At 37.7% G+C, this 18,442-nt stretch overlaps 1 protein-coding gene across 1 annotated transcript in view; it reads left to right on the forward strand.

Annotated features, from left to right (window-relative positions):
• Window positions 1-18,442, forward strand: part of LOC126183621 (uncharacterized) — a 227,241-nt gene that overhangs the window by 169,380 nt on the left and 39,419 nt on the right. Inside the window, exons 11-12 of the mRNA XM_049925739.1 lie at window positions 5,556-5,718; window positions 6,416-6,623. Coding sequence (XP_049781696.1) covers window positions 5,556-5,718; window positions 6,416-6,623 — 371 coding nt within the window. The remainder of the gene's footprint in view (window positions 1-5,555; window positions 5,719-6,415; window positions 6,624-18,442) is intronic.

Raw genomic sequence — 18,442 nt, forward strand, 5'->3', positions numbered from 1 at the left:
CAGGAGAAGGAGGAACAAATAAAACACTGAAGTTTGATAGCAAGAGTAGAAAACATTGAAGTTTATTAAGAAACTGATACAATAAATATGTGAATGTACAATATTTCAACAAATGACTAATTCATCTTCAAGTTTCATGTTACATGTTACACAAAGAGAATACAAAATATGTTAAGGATACTGTAAAGTATGGATATGAGCCTTGTTACACTAATAATTGAAACTCTTGTACTTGAAAATAGCCACTTTGTTAATCACAGTGGGCTGATAGTTCTTATCAAATCCTTCAAAGGGTAAAATAGGTTATCTTCTTGGTCTGGATATTTGCAGCAGGACTTTTTCTTTCCCATACAATTCACTATAGCACCCTCATCACTACCCTTAGTAACAATTCCAGGATATTCTTCATTGCCGTATAAAACTGTAGCATATTGCTCAAATGCTAATTTATCTTTCATATTTTTGTGGTTCTGAGCATCATCTTGCACTTACTCTGACCTGGGCTGAAGTAACCCCATATTATGCATTTTTACTGAGGTGTTAAATATGTTATCCAAATTGAATTTCACAGAAACAACAGTTTCTCACATTACTACCTAATACTGACAAAATGCAAAATTAAACTCACCTTATTTGTAACTTAACTGATGTGAATTATCCAGACAGGAGTTTTGGGAATGTCAGAGCTGTTAACAAATTTGAGATGCCTCCAAAGTCTCATTTATGCACTGCCATATCCAGTGTATGAGTGACAGTCAAGTGCTAAATTGAAAGCATTAAAATACTTACGACCAACATCAACTCAACTGCAGCCAACATAATATTACTTAATGGGCCCTATAGCCTCCTAGATCCTTCTTTGTAGATTTTGAATGCATACCACCTTGTTTACTCCATGATAATGATACAGTTTTTGCAGGAAAAAATTTTAAACTTTTGCGGGTAAGGGAGCCAAAATTTCCTGCAAAGGGACAAGTTAACGCCAGCTTATGGTATCTTATGAACATTCAGTGATGCATATCTTAAAGGGCTGTTACTCTGTGTTAAAGGGCTGCTACTCTGTTTTTCCTTCTGTGTGTAATAGTACTATTATGGTTGGAGCCACTTCTCCTGAGTAGCACCACAATTTTGATGTCTCAAAACTGAAAACTTCTTGGAAAACATGATACCAGATGTAACACCACTGGTATCAGTTTGAATTGATCACACATTTATTAGATTTATATTGACTTTTTGAATGAAAACTATCTTCTTAAATTTTCTACTTAAAACTGCAAAAAACAAGACTGGCCCTTACACTGAGGTGACAGAAGTAATGGGATAGCTCTTAATATTGTGTTGGGCCTTCTTTTGCCTGACGTAGTGTATCAGCTCAATGTGGCATGAACTCAACAACTGATAGGATATCCACTGCAGAAATATAGACATCCATAATTGTGAAAGTGTTATCAGTGCAAGGTTTTGTTCTTGAACTGACCTCTTGATTACATCTCATAAATGTTCAACGGTATTCATGTTGGCTGCACTGGGTGGCCAACTCATTTGCCCAAACGGTCCAGAATGTTCTTCAAACCAACTGCAAATAATTGTGGCCCAGTGGCATGGCCCTTTGTCATCCATAAAAATTCCATCATTGTTTGGGGACCTGATGTCCACGAATGGCTGCAGATGATCTCCATGTAGCTGAACATAACCATTTACAAGGAAGGACTGGTTCAGTTGGACCAGAGGACATGGTCCATTTCATATAAACACAGCCCACGTCATTATGGAACCACAGTGCCTTGTTGAAAACTAGACTATGGTTTTGTGGGGTCCGTGCCACACTTGAACCCTACGGTCAGCACTCACCAAATGAAACTGGGACTCATCTGACCAGGCCATGGCTTTCCTGTCATCCAGGGTCCAATCAATGTCGTGACGAGCTCAGGAGAGGCACTGCAGGTGATGTCGTGTTGTTAGTAAAGGCCTTCACATCCGTCACCTGCTGCCATAGCCCATTAATTCCAAATTTTGCCACACTGTCCTAATGAATATATTCAGCGTACATTCCTCACTGGTTTCTGTGGTTTTTCCACTCAGTGTTGCTTCACTGTTATCAATGATAACTCTACACAAATGCTGTTGCCCTTGGTTATGAAGTAAAAACCATCAGCAACTGCATTGTCTGTGGAGAGAGGTAATGCCTGAAATTTGGTATTTTTGGCACACTCTTGACGTTGTGGATCTCAGAATACTGGATTCCTTGCTGATTTATGAAATGGAATGTCCTGGGCATCTAGCTCCAACTACTATTCTGTGTTCAAAGTCCGTTAATTCCCATCAGACAGCCATAGTCACATTAGAAACCTTTTCACATGGATCACCTGAGTACAAATAACAGCTCCACCAATACACTGCTCTTTTATACCTCGCGTATCCAGTACTACTGCCATCTGCATATGAGCATATTATATCTTCCTTTGCATGTTGTGTGCTTCTTTATTGGATACAGAAGCAAGGAACAGAGACTGTTTGTGAACCGAGAATCCAGATATTAATTTATTCTACATCTAATATCCAATAGTAAAAATAATACATAACTTCGTTATTGTAGGGATAGTATTAGTTGCTAACAATAGATTCAATTGTAGAAATATATACAGATACAAAAGATTTATAGATCTGTCACCCTTCAGTATAATGTCTATTCGGAAGATGTTAAATCCTAGACACTGTGAAAATCTTTAAGTGTTATTTAACTAGCAAAAAAAAGGGGGTTTGGTGCATGAATGTTTGAACTTAAGCACACCTGCCACTGGAGCTCCAGAGAGGTGATGCTTGCATCTCATTGGCAGTGACATAATTGCTCATGGCAGTGCCTTCATGCAACAGTGGCAGCTGTAGGAAATGTGTCAGTGTAACTGGTGGTACACATATTTCAAAGTGCAGTTGAGTGGATGACAGCCAATACCACAGTGCATATCACCATTCAAAGACTTTTGTCACCTTAGTATACAATCAGTGACAGTTCAGTGGGAGAGTCCAGTGACAACACTTATCAGAAATCTTATCCTTCCACTACTGACAGTTCATAAAAGCATAGTCGTATAAGCACTCTTCTCTAATAATGTCAATATCAGTCACATTCAGTGTGGCACAGGTCAAGAACACACCTATATAGTGCAAACTAATGAACACAGTTCTTGTTCATATCAACCAAAGAAGCTCACAGTGACACTGACTGACACATGTGGACATTAACTGAAACAATGTGGCTGGCATAATGGCAGACTTGTTTGGCTTTTCTATATTTCACTATATAATGTGAGCAGAGTGGTTTTGAACCCTTGCATAAAAACTACTTTGCTGATTGGTATCTATGAACTTTGGTACACTGGAGGTGCCTATTTAGTTCAGGAAGATTAATGCAACTAAAGTATAATGTGGACATTGAGAAGTTAAAAAGATATAATGGCTCGAACGGCAAAAAATAAATTTGTGTGTGCCAAAACTTTAATTACAATTATCAGTTAAGTTAATTACTTTTAGGATATATGAAGATAGTTACTGGAAAACCTGGATTGAGGGGTGATTGGTGATTTTTACATTTACTGGTGTTTGTGCAATAAAATACTCTCAAAACTAATGATTAGTTCATTTTAGTATTTTCATTAGACACTTTTATAGTAATTCCAGTTATGCATTACTTTTAATGAACACACTTTTAAACAAAATCAACTATGCCACTATATTCAGAAAATTGAAAATTACCACTTAAATAATTATGTAATGAAAGGTAAAGGAAGTACAGTATTGTGACCATTCTGAGATGTATGTAATATACACACAGTATGTTTAGTCAGACACAGCTGAAATGTGAAAGAAAAAAAAATTATTGATAGGAGTAAAGCAAAAGCAGATTGGGGGTTGCAACTAGCTTTGTTTCAGTGTAAAGATGACCGAAACATGCTTATAAAACTCGAATGAAGAACTTGTAGCCAGCACATAGGTCACAGCTAAATAAGTTAAATAAGTTGAGGATTTCTAATGAGGCACACAGAAGTCTGCATTTATGACACACTCATACAAAATACACTGCAGACACTTATAGAATGTAAGTACAATTCTGTGATGTTTCTTTCAGGTTTTTGTAACACTTGGAACCTGCTACTAGAGGCGTTGGTTGTTAACACCCATAACATCACTCTATTGGTTGTAGATGTTGGCAATAAGATTTCTCTCTGTTATTCTCAACTTAAAAATTACCACATAATGTCTGCCTGCTTAGCTGGGTGGTAATGTGCTCGCCTCCCATAGAAGTGGGCCCAGGTTCAATTCCCAGCCAGGTTGGAGATTTTCTCTGGTCAGGGACTGGGTGTTGTGTTGTCCTCATCATCATTTCATCCTCATCACCAGCGTGTAAGTTGCCCAATGTGGCATCAACTGAAATAAGGCTTGCACTTGGCGGCCGAACTTCCCCGGATGGGGCCTCCTGGCCAATGATGCCATATGCTAATTTCCATTTTACCACATAATTACTGAGCAAAAATTTTGAATATATAAAGGAGATCAGGTAGTTCTTTCTAAATTATTATATAATATGAGAACATAATTTTGAGAAAAATGTTATAATTCTATGATATGAATGTGAGGTGTCTGTTCTTTCAGACATGTCAGAATCTGCAGTTGTGAAACATTATATGTAAAGTGAAGGGGGATTGCTGCTGTCAGTTGCAGTGGGACATTAAATGGAATCAGCAGCAATGAGCAAAAATGTGTACCTGACTGGGATTTAAACCCAGAATCTCCTGCATATTAGGCTGGAGTGGTAACCCTATGCCATCCAGGACACAGCATTGTGGCAACTGTATGGACTATCTCAGCATACCTCATTACCGATTCCCATTCCCATTGAGTGCCACCTATCTGCAGTCCCTGTCCATTATACTCCTATTTGCTACACAGAGATTCCCACAGGAGGACAGACACCATACATTCATATAATTGATAAGCCTAGTTGGGCAATGGATCCACCTTTGTCAGGGCAAATGCACAAATATGTCCGACCTCCTGTGGGAATCTCTGATGTGAATGAGAGTATAATGGAGAGGGTCTGTGGATAGGTGGCGCTCGATGGGAGTGTAGATCGGCTGTGAGGCATGCCTAGATAGTCCTTGCAGTTGCAATAATGCTGTGTGCTGGATGGCACAATGGTTATCGCACCTGTCTAGTAAGCAGGAGATCCTGGGTTCGAATCCCGATCCAGTACATACTTTCACTCATTGCCGCTGATTCTGCTACTGTCCCATTGTAGCTGACAACAGGGACCCCTTTCAATTTACATGTTACAATTCTGACCTTAGTGGAAATCAAGAAGCCTTGTCTAAAATAATGAAAACCACAATATTACTTATTTAATACTGTTTATGCTACAGTACTATAAGGAAAATGTAACATTTAAGCTATTTTTATCTAAGAGAGTATAATGTATTAAGTGTTGAATTAAGACAAAAAAAAATCACTCATAATGTAAAATGATTTGTTTAAATTAAACCTTTTTCTTACTTTTGCAGATAAAGAAAATACATATTTAAATTTGAAAAGGAAAGATGTCAGTGCAGACAAAATAGCTAAATGTAACTTGCCATCCAAAAAGAAAGTTAATGATTTCAGTCATCATGACAAAACAAATGTAAAGATAGGAGCTGGCATACAAAATTTACTTTATACAGTTGAGTATGTAACATTTTATGGTGAATAAACTACATCATAAAATCACTGCACAGAATAATATTTCAGTATTGACAGGACAAAAAACTTCTAATGCATAATTTATGATGTAATATTATACGAGTCAAAAGACAAACTGAAACATGTGGTGATTTTTATATTTTCTGGTGTGTGCAATAAAATATTTTAAAACACCCTTTTTATTATGGGGAGGGATAAACTGGAGCACCTGTTTTGAGATGTCATTAGATGAAGTGTAAGTCTAAACACATAACTTGGATCAAGGGCTAATCAAAGAAAAAGATAAACAGATGTAACACAATCAGAATTTTGCATCTATGACTATATTTCCAGTCTCCCTGTGACAATAGCATTTGTATCATTCCTACTCCCAACACCTTCTCCTGTCATGTTCTTTGTACCCTTGCTTCTGCCCTCCCCTCCCGCAGCATCTCACCATTGAAAAACAATGTATGAAGATTATAAAATCTCTCAGCTTCATCGTGTTTGCTGATGATTTACCAGCAGAATTAATTTACCTCATTTGTTGGCTGTTTCTTATATTTGGCAGAGAGTTACCAATGTTATGTGTGATTTACTTAACTGTACCATAAAACATTTTTCTTGTGATAATATAATTGCTGCTTTATATAATCTTGCAGTTTTAAGTGGATTCTGAGTTGAATTGCTCATACTTTTGCAGGGAGCTGAAGAAGGTTAATAATAAAGCTGTTGGTTCTGCAAATTCAGTAAACTTAAAGTCTGCAAATAATTTGGACAAAACAACTAATGTTGTACATAAGGAAAGACTAGGTTTATTACCATTTTTGGAGCTACCTGGTTATCTGACTACTCGGATGGAGGAAAATGCCAGTACATCAGTTTTACACACTGGGGGCATTATATCAAAGGTATAGAATCCCTATGACTGTATTTACAATGAAGTATCAATTCTTCAGTTATGTGACTCTTTTATTGTTTATCTTATATTTATGTAACATATTTTAAATCTTTATTTGCTGTTCATTCATCTATCATAGTGGTGATTATCTGCCTGCCAAATCTATGCAGAACTTGCACTTTTGTTGGACAACATTAGGTAGAGTGAACAATGCAGGGGTGTTCATAAGACCATAAAGCATTTCAAAAAGTTACTATATTTTATCCATATAATGGATTATATTATATTATATCAATGGAGAGATAGACACTGGAAGTTGTTACAAAAGCTGCAGCATAGTACAGAGCTGCTGCAATTTCTTGCAAGTAAAATTAATTACAAATATAACAGTCAGTAAACAGAATACTCAAGACTTCCATCTTTAGTAACAATGATGTGATGATTTCAAGCTGAATTTGAGACTGAAACACATCTGTTCAACAACACTAAGAAGTGTTCCATGAAATACCATGGTAAATGCTGTTCATGCATTCTCCTCAGTTAGGCCTCCAGAAGGCAGGAAGCATATGGTGGGGCATGGCTCTCTCTGTGCAGTTAAAGACCACCAAAAAGATCATTAATGATGTGTACCTCAAGTATCATAACAAGTCAGCCATAAATGACCATAGTAAAACATGCAATCAGAACATATACTTTGTTAATGTTGTCACTTTTTCAAGGGCACCACACCAGTGTAAACTGAAAGCCAGAGAGCCAGTCATGATTAGTAAATGTCCAAGCAATGACAACTGTGACAATATTTATAGGTTGCCAGTTTCATATATGCTGACCATCCAGCCTACAAGGACTCCACCAATACAGTCAATCATAAACATAGACAAGATGCCACTGATGCCCTACCCCCCAGCTACTAATATCCTACTGAATTCTTCCAGCAATCATAGGAATATCATTGAACAAACAATTATTAATATTTATGGTTATAAATTTCTTAAATTAGCGAAATTTTGGCAGTTTACTACAGTGTGCAGCTTGTTCCCAGAAGAAGGCCTCGTCAAAAAGGCCCAGAATATCATACCAGAAGATTCTGTATGAATGACACAATACCAGTACCCAAGAATTATTAATGCTATAAATCAGATAATTACAGCTTTTTAAAGATTTTTTAAGCAGTGACTGTTTTGCCCTTGCATCTGTGTCTGGAATAAAATCAGTAGTTTATATATGATGCATATAATAACAGAATAAAAAGAACCCTTTGCCATGCACTTAACAATAATTATTCAGAAGTAAATAAAAAATAACCAAGCTTAGTAATTCTGTTAATGGAGGGATATATATTTCAATGTCATTCATTCACACGCCATCTTCTGTAAATCCCATCCTGAAAGAGACTCTTCTAGCACGTGAAACATGTCAAACTATGCATTTACAGTCAGAATCTTCTTTAATATCCACACCAGTAGATGATACTGATAGTGGATCAGAGACTTTGCAGCACATGAGTGAGGAGTACTATCAGAGGCATGGAATGTGGGTCGTGTGGGCTGAACCACTGAGAGCCACAGGCGAAGCTATCGCCATAGCGCAGTCTTGAGTAGTACACCATATGTTTTGTTTCCAGCCACACCTAGCCTCTATACTGATACCAAACCTGCTGTGGCCCTCACCTTGCTGTCGATTATTCTTGGTGCTTACTCAGTACTATGATCATGATGAGCCTTGCTCTGCTTACACCTTCATATCGAGCACAGACACTTTCTTCCAAATGGTTCAAATGGCTCTGAGCACTATGGGACTTAACATCTGTGGTCATCAGTCCTCTATAACTTAGAACTACTTAAACCTAACTAACCTAAGGACTTCACTACACCCATGCCCGAGGCAAGATTCGAACCTGTGACCGTAGCAGTCGCGCGGTTCCGGACTGAGCGCCTACAACCGCTCAGCCACTGCGGCCAGCGACACTTTCGTGATAACAAGTTCTTACTGTACCATGTTTATGGCAATGTATTCACTCACTGAGTGTACATTATAGACTGCAAGGTTTTGGAACACTCACAGCATCTGCTGTCATTGCAACTTCAACAGTGGCAACAGTTTTGCGTTCAAGAGGAACAGCACCAGCAACAACAAAAGCTGCAGCTTGTACGGCAGGCTTTTGTCCATGTCTCATTTCAGAGTAGCAACAACCACATCAGATGGTAGCCATGACTACATTCCCACCACTGTTCAATGCCTTTGATGAGTCTTTGGAGAGCTGAGAAGTCTACCTTCATTGTTTTGAATGGTACTGTTTTGCTTATTGCTTTTGTCTTCTATGTAGTAGTCATTTCTATGAAGTGGTGCATAAATTGTGACATCTCTTGGGCACTAGTGAATTGTCTTTTATGATCTCTTTGTTGTTTTGACAGAAGACTACAGTCTACAAACCCACCTGTTACTGCTAGGCTCCAGTTCAATCAGTGTCATAACAAGGACACATGTATGCAGCTTGGACTGCCGACTTGCAAGGTCTTGCAAACAAATGTAATTTCATGTGTGAGAAATGTACAGTTTCATATGAAGAATCATTGATTCGAGATGTGATTGAGTGCCTTGCCCCTGACAGGGAGGTCACAACTAAAGCTTTGGCTAGTCTGACCATAGTATTGCTGAAATGATTAAAATTGCTAAACCTTTCAAGGTTTCTTTGGCAGCATGCTGCTTTTACACATGAAATTCAAGTTTTCCAAGTTGCTGGTCATAGTTGCAAGCAGCAGTTACCCGATAATTAAGACATATTATCTTGTAATTCTGCTTCTAAGTCTCATCCATGTTCATGAGCATCCAGTATGCCAGCATGTTGTGAGAGACTTAAGTACGTTGATTATTCTGCTCCCTCCTCACCATTAGATGACGTTTATTGTAATGCTAATCTGGTGGGTTAGACACATTCTCTCTCCCTGGCATTCAGATGTATTCAGACACTTTGAAGAAACTCCAGTCAAGTCATCCTGAAGTTGACACGTGCATTGTGCAGAGGACAGCTGGACCTGGGGCAGAAGTGGTCACTTCACTGTTGTGTTTCAAGTGGTCTGCCAGCCATGTGCTTAGCTGTGGCATGAGGAAACACTGTCATACACTACATCATGGCTCCAGAGCTAGCAGTTTCCCTACCAAATATTGAGCTGTGGCTGCCAGATAAGTACAAAACATTGAACATGAACTGACCTTCTTGGTTGTGCATTCCCCTACTGCTACTAACATTTTCAATTTAGTTTTCATTGAGTTCAAGCTAGAGGAGTAAGTTAATTTAATGTCAGTTACAGTGTCTTTTTCTGATCTACACACCCTGTGCACTTCATATAGGGAGATTTTTAAATCAACACTCAGGTGTACATGTAACTTTATGGATCACTTTTCCCTGAAGCCTTCTGCAGTGCTTTATCATTTCATGAAGCTGTTCAGGCAGAACTCGCATGGCTTCAGGACCAAGGGATTATTTGCTTGGTTTCCACCAGACAATGAGTGATGCCTCTGACAGTTATTAAAAAACTGTGTAGCTCTCTATATATTTGTGACTGTTTTAAGTGCACTGTTAATTCCCAGTCTAGTATTGATCTCTACCCACTGCCTCAACCAGACATGTTGTTGGCTTGACCGGTGGTGGGCCACTTTTGTTCAAAGATAGATTTAAAGCATGTGTATCTCCAGCTATCACGTGATGAAGTTTCACATCAGTTGCTACTTTTAAATGCTATGTGGCTCATTCAGGTACAGTTGCCTACCATTTGGAGGCATGGGTGCACCGGCCATTTCCAAAAGTATATAGAACAGAAGATCTTCTGCACTGTGTTAATTATTTAGATGATATTATCATTATGGTATTTTCACACATGGAACATCACAAGAATCTTGAAACCCTTGTTAAAATGATTTATGCTGTAAGTAGGTAATACAAATATTAGAGTTACATGGAATTTGCAACCCTTAGTAAAAATATTATGATACAGTCCTGATCTGGCTTCATCTGATTTTCATCTGTTTCCAAAACATAAGAAATGTCTTTGAGGACTTCATTTTAATAGTGATGAAATGATGCAAGCTGAGATGATGATGTGGCTCTGTCAACAAAGTCAAACATTCTGCAGTGACCGTATCAACAAACTGGTCGCTTGTTGGGGGAGATGTGTTAGGGTGACCATAATGAGAAATAAATATGCAGGCATGAACTATAAAAATGTAGAATATTAATAAAGTTTGTTTTTTAAAAACCTTTAAGAGTTCTCACATAAAAAATTTGGGAACATTACTTTTCAACATGGAGTCATACCTTGTATTGAAATATCAAGGAATCTACTATTTTCCACCTAAAATCAACCCGAAATGTGTTACAGAGTTTTGCACCAGAATACGAAACTCAACAGTGAAACTTTTGTAAGGGTATATAAGGACACATAAGGATGGTAGTAGGAAAGGTGAATGGTTGACCTCAGTTTACTGGCAGAATTTTAGGAATGTTTGGTTCATCTCTAGAGGAGACCTCCAATAGAATAATAGTGTGACCCATGTGTGGACACTGCTTGAGTATTTGGGATCTCTACCAGGTTGGATTAAAGGAAGACATTGAAGCAGTTCAGATATGGGCTGTTAGATTTTTTATCAGTAGGTTTGACCAACACAAAAGTAATATGGAGATTTTTTTTAACAACAGTGGGAGCCCTTTGAGGGAAGATGACATTATTATCACAAAATGCTATCAAGAAAATTTAGAGACTCTGCATTTGCAGTTGACTGCAGAATGATTCTACTGCCACCAATGCACATTTCATGTATGGATCAAGAAGACAGGACAGGACAAATTAAGAGTCATACAGAGTCATACAGTCAGTCAGTTTTCCCTAACTATTGTTTCTGAGTGGGACAGGAAACAAAATGGCTAGTTGTGATACAAGGTACCCTCCACTAGGAACCACACGGTGGCTCATGGAATATGTATGTAGATGCAGATATCATCATCATCATCATCATCATCATCATCATCATCTTGGACAGTTTCCAGCCTCCGGCCGGGTCTGTATGGAACATAGGCCTCTCCATCATCTTGCCACCATCTCTCCGTCTTCACCTTGGTCCAGTCTTCTCCTTTCTTCTGGATGCATAGCTCTGCTTCTTTCAGCCATTTGTCTCTCAGTCTTCCCTTTGGTCTCTTTCCTTCCAGTTTTATCTCATGTATCCTCCTGGGTATCGTCTTCTCCTCCATTCTCTTAACATGTCCATACCATCTCAGCCTTGATTTCTCTATCTCCTCCTGTAATGGTTCCACCTTCATTAACTCTCTGATCCTATCATTTCTTAATCTGTCTATCTTTGTCACTCCAATACTGTTTCTCAATTACAGAAGAATAGAGCCCTTAGGGTATGGTTCCAGAAGTGAACAGTACAGACAAGAGAAGAGTATCACGCAAGCAAGAGAGAAGCAAAAAGAGTGGTGGCAGAGGAAAGAAGAAAGTGGATGGAACAGTGGACCAGAATGGTGGAGGAGGATAGTGAAGGTCCAAAAAAGGTGTTATATGGGATGATTAAAAGTAAGAGAAAGAATGGTACAACAGATTATGCTTGAATGGTGGACAAAAGTGGAGAAGATGTAGTGAATAAGAAAGAAATCAAGAATATGTGGAAGGAGTATTTTGAAGAACTCCAGAATCCGAATGGAGACCTGGATGAGGAGGAACAAGCCAAGGAGGAAAAAGAGGAGGAACAGCAAATAGAAAAAGACCTTACATGGAGAGAAGTGGAAGAGGCATAGGGTAAGATGAAGGGAGGGAAGTCACCAGGTCAGGAAGAGCTAAGTGTAGAGATGGTGAGAGCAGCAGGAGAGGTGGAGATACAATGGCTATATCAAGTAATGAAAATTGTCCGGAGGCAGAAGATGATCCCAGAAGACTGGAAGAAGGGAATAATTGTCCCGATCTTTAAGATGGGAAATAGAAAAGACTGAAAGAACTCTCAGGAGATAACATTGATGAGTCATTGTGCAAAGATTTTTGAATTTGGGCAAAATTAGAAGGAAGAATGAGAGAAGAGCAACATGGTTTCAGAACAGGAAGGTTCATGGTGGATCTAATTTTTGCTGTAAGACAACTGCAGGAACAGCACTATGGATATGGAATATATCTATTAATGACCTTCCTGGACATTAAAAAGGCATACGATAGTGTACGTAGAAGCAAAGTGTGGAAAGCCCTGGAGAACAGAGGAGTAGCAGATTATTTGGAGGATAAGGGAACTGTACCATGGAAGTGTGAACTGTGTGAAAGTGGGAGGAGAGAGATCAGCTTGGGTTGAACAGAAGAATGGCTTGAGGCAGGGAAGTGCACTTTCACCATTACTCTCCATTGTAGTGATGGATGATATAATGAGTACAGTAGCACAAGTAATTGGTGAAAGGAATATGAAAGCTATGGTGTTTGCAGATGATCTGATGATTTGGGGGAATAAGGAGGAGAAAGTAAAAGAGCAGGTGGATGTATGGGAATGAATAGTACAAGAACATGGGATGAAATTTAGTATAAGTAAGAGTGAGATGGTTATCACAACAAGGAAGAAGGAGAGAGGAACAACGGGAATAACAGTTGGTGGTGAATGATTGAGAAGAGTGGAGAGTTTCAAGTACCTAGGAAGCCTGATACAGGAAGATGGAAAAAACGACAGAGAAAGAAACGAGCAGGGGAGAAAAGCAGAAGCATTTTAGAAGAGTATTAGAAGCCTGATATGGAACAAGGATGTACCCCAAATCAGAAAAGAGGTTATATACCACGCATACTATGTCCTGATTTGACATATGCATCAGAAACCTGGGTTATGAGAGGTAGAGAGAAAACCAAAGCGCAAGGTAGTGAGATGAAATTCTTGAGAAACAGATGTAGATATATGGTGGTTTATTTGGAAATTAGTTTTACTTGATTGAGAATTCTGACAGCATGTGAAGGAACCTGCGAGATGTAGTTTTTGCCATCATAAACATACTGCATTTGATTGTAACACCAAAACAGTGAAGTGTTCTTTTAAAAGAATCTGAACTTGTTGCCTTTTTATGGATTTATAAGGAAATAGGACTACTCTGAATGAATACTAAGATGCTATGATTCATCAGATTTATGTTATCGTTTTGTGTCCTTGCATGATTACACTCTCTGTCAGAATTGGTACCATATTGCTTTATTTTATAATTGAATCACTGTGCATAGATCTTCAAACTTTTTGTGTAGGTATTACTGCATGAGGTGTTATATTGAAACTATATGTGGCTGCTGCATTGCAGAAACAGTTTCAGTCAACCAGTATGTTTCATTACAACTTATATTTGACAGATTGAAAAATGTGTTCTAACTTCATTATATATGAAGCATAAATACACTCTTTCTTTCCTTCATTTTTTTTAAAGGTAGTTGTCTCTTATTGCTTAACTATTAAGCACTGTACTTATTCACTGTGGTTTTAAAATGTTGTTCTTTGTGGCATTACACTCATATTCTAAGTATGTCCTGGATGCCTAACAATATGATTGTCTGTACATTCATTGAACAGGTTCAGATAGAAACTACTTTTAAACAGTAATTGGAATCAAACCATCAAACCTTAGAAAGATGCACAACTTTTGAACTTTCCAAGTTCTGATTGTTGCTGATATTAATTAAATCATGCCAGAAAAATTTTGGACTGCTTTGTAATTATTGTTAAGTACAAGTTAACTGCAGTGTCATTTCAGAATATAATTACACTTATTTTTGCCTATAAAATCGTGCAGTCAAATTTCAAAAAATGTTAAGTTAATTTTTTTATAACTATCAAATACGCATTAACATCACTTCTTTCTCCAAACTGTCTGTGTTCTTGAAAGTATTAGCTTCTGAAAGACCTCCCATATCCTCTACAGTCCATAGACGTTATGACAGTTCATGTCAGATTACTTTTCTGGTAGCAGATTCTACATAAAATAGTGTGAGCTAGAATGGTAAAAATTATATGGTCTAAGAAACTAAATCCAGTATCTAGTGAACATGTAAATATATGATTGCATAAAGCTATATTGTAACTGATGATACCTCTAAGATTGCTAATTATGTATGTAAAATGATAGCAAACAAATCCCAAAAAAGTGAAAAAGACAGATTTTTTTTGATGTGTGGAAAAAAAAATGCCTTCGTACAAAAATGATAGTGTTAAGCATGCTGCAGGCCATGAGCTTGATATAAATGGGTACTTACTGTTTAGACAAATGTGTCCTACCTTTGAAATGACTAACAGTTTCAAGTAAAGACTTTGCTGCAGCTGCTATGAGCACAACCACTATATGACATGACGACATTCTTCAGCATCATCCTCAGCTGCATTGACATGTAAGATTAATCTTATTTAAGCAAGCTGCTACAGGGGTACTTTGTGCCCAGCTGAAAGGAGTAATACATTGATAGAAGGTTGTGTAGTGACTGGCAGCAGATGGAAGGTGGCAACAGATACTACTGCATTGATAACTAGTGTGTGTTTTGAGAGGAGGAAGGCTGGGTGTCTGTCTGTTAACTGGTGATGGACTCTAGGCAGTGGATTTCTGGACCCAAAAAAGCATATATTATTTTTTAAAATATGTGGACTCTATTTCAGTGCTGTTCTGTAAAGGTCAACTGCATGACAATAAAAGAATCACCACTGGATCAAAGGAAACTACATAATTTCCTGTCAACTTCTCTCTCTCTCTCTCTCTCTCTCTCTCTCTCTCTCTCTCTCTCTCTCTCTCTCTCTCTCTCTCTCTAGTCAGCAGCATCTGTTACACTGGTAGGCAGAAATTCCCCAATCTTCTTGCTTTCCCACTTTCTGTTCCTGCTCATAGTATCAAGAACAATTAATATCTTCTGTTGTTTGTATAATATATGCTAGTCTTTCTCTGTAATTTCTGCCTTCCATGGTCCCTCAATTATTCTTTTCAGTTGACCATCATGTCAGAGTATCAACTGACCACTTCTTCTTTTTAGGTGTTTCATGAAGTATCATTTCTCTCCAGCTAATTTTTATCCTTCTTCTGTAGCACCATGTTTCAAATGCAACAAGACTCCTCTCCTCTCTAACTCTGATCGGTCAAGCTTCGTTGGTGTATATTGCAACGCTCAACAGATAGGTATTCAACATTTGTTTTCTCATGTCAAGGATTATATTCTTTTTAGGAAATATATTTTTCTTATTATTAAAAGCATGCATGGTCTGGGAAATTGTGCATTATCCTTGTAGCTTCTTCCATCACCCGTGATTTTAATTCCCAGGTAATTAAACTTGTTCACTACCTCAGTTGTTTCAGTTTTCAACTTTACTGCTGTTTTGGTTTCTTTGTTTCTACTGCAGACTAGAACTTTTGTTTAATGTATGTCTTTTGTTATATGGAATAACTATCTATCCATTGTGTTCAGGATTTTTTGCGGGTCTCTTTCACTTTATGCTCATAGTACTATATTATAAGCAAATCTCAGCATGTCTACTTTATCTCCATGAATTGTTACTCGTATGTTTACTTCGCTCACCCTGTTGATTGCTGGCTGTGTGTACAAGTTAGATAAGTATGGGGATAGGGAGCAACCTTGCCACACTCCTTTTTGAGTGCTGGTAGATTCTTCTTTGTTAGCACAGTGAACTACTTTGATTTCACATGTCCAAGTTTTATATATAAGTCTTCTCTCTCTCAAGCTGATTCCTGTTTGGTATAATACATTCCAGTTGACATTGTCAAATACTTTCTCAAGATTGACAAATGCTATGAATGTACTTTTGCCCTTCTTCCGCTGTTTCTCAATCGCTTGCCTCAGTGCCAGTATTGCCTTTCTTGTTTCCACATTTGGTTAATAATATTTGTTTTTCCGTTCTTCTAAGAATAATTTTGGTGACTATTTTTTACGCATAGCACACCAGGCTCAATGTTCAGTGTTGTTTGCACATCCGTGCACTTGGTTTTTTTACATAATGGTACTTTTTTATGTTTCACATAGTCTTCTGGTAACTCTACAGTCCTGTAAATATTACATACCAAGTAATGAAGTTCCATCTTTACTTTATTACTCCACTTTTTATTGGATTGTTTTGCATGCATACCATCAGCAGATGGAGCCTTCCTTTCTCAAATGTCCTGTATTGCTTTCTCATACTCTTCTTTCATGACAGGAATCCCTTCATCACCCAGCTCTACTTTTTCTTAATTTTCAATAGTAAAATTGCTGTTGTCTCCTCTGTATAAATGTTCTAGGTATTCCTTCCATCGATTCACTATGATTTATTCACTATATATTAACACTGCATCATTGTCTTTATTTTCATTGTTTTTGCCTTCCTTATTTTGAACAAGTTCTTTACATCTGTGTATGCCATGTCAGTTTATACTGCCTTCATGCTGTTTTCTGTGTATTCACAATTTTCTTTTAAATGGTGTTCTTTATATTTTTGCCTTCTTATTAGTCCTGTTTGTTAAGCTCTTGTACTCCTGTGTTCCTTTTTCATCCTTTGAAGTTTTACACTATGTTCTTTCCTTCATCATATTCATGACTTCCTGACTTCCCCATTCTTTCCTAGTCCCTTGTTCCTTTCCCCTAATACCACTTCTGCTGAGTTTAAAATACATTTCTTTATTTTACTCCATTTCTGTTTCACTTCCATGTGTTCTCTGGTATTCTCAATGGTACTGTTTGATGTGTCATATACTGGTTTTGTCTAGACTCATGTTTAAGCTTAGATACCCTCAACTGTTTTCTTTATTTTACTTTTTGTTTTTTTTTTAATTTAGTTCACTGCACATCGTAACTAGATTATGATCACTATTGACATCAACTCTAGGGTAGCTTCTGCTGTCACCCATTTGATTCTTGAATCTTTCTCTCACCAGTATGTAGTATATTTGTGCCCTTCATATGTGTTCTGCGGCTTTCCATGCGTATCTCCTCCTTGGATGATCTTGGAATATAGTACTCATTGCCACTAATTTATATCATATGCAGAACTCTCTCATTTCCTTATTCCAATCCATATTTACCAATGTATTTCCTTCAGTTCCTTCTCCTATTGTTGTATTCCAATCTCCAGGTAAAATGAAGTTTTCTTGATCCTTTATTTTCTCTGTCAATTCACTTAGCTTCTCATCACTTTTTTCTATCACTTCTTCTTCCTCTTCTGTTGTTGGTGTATAGGCTTGAAGTATCACAGTATCCTTTGGATTAGTTTCAATTCTCACTATAATTAGTAGTTCATTGTATTGCATGAAACCCTTGACTTTGTTCCTCAGTTTCTTATGTAAGATTATACTCATTCCATCATATTCTGGTCTGTTGCCTGCAACTGTCAGCAGCACATAAACCAAATAAACATAATGTTTCCACTAGTTGTTAAAGTTACAGCATTTCCTGTTGTCCTTGGCCACATAATACTAGAACACTGCAGTGTACCAGAATGATAATCATATTTGGTAATGCTAAGAATTCTGTAATGAATAAAAAGGGGGCTTAGTTCCCTCTTTTCCTCCCTTGTGTGGACACCCATACAGAGAACACTAACTCAATCTAGAACTTCAGTAATTTGTTAGAAAACATGTATGTACTTCCCTCCTCTTATTTAGTCTGAATGTTCCTACTGTGTACACTGCAGTTCCATGAGAGGGCCTCTTTGACCAGGCTGGTGTACACCCTCTTCATTTGTCATTCCCCAGTGAAGCTGATTCCTTAATTCCTTTCACATTACATTACAATACTATTGTATTCTATAATAGCTCCCACATTTTTCAGCCATGATCAAACTTTCTGAGGATGGCAAGATATA

The sequence above is a fragment of the Schistocerca cancellata genome, chromosome 4, assembly GCF_023864275.1.
Source record: "Schistocerca cancellata isolate TAMUIC-IGC-003103 chromosome 4, iqSchCanc2.1, whole genome shotgun sequence".
NCBI lineage: Eukaryota > Metazoa > Arthropoda > Insecta > Orthoptera > Acrididae > Schistocerca > Schistocerca cancellata.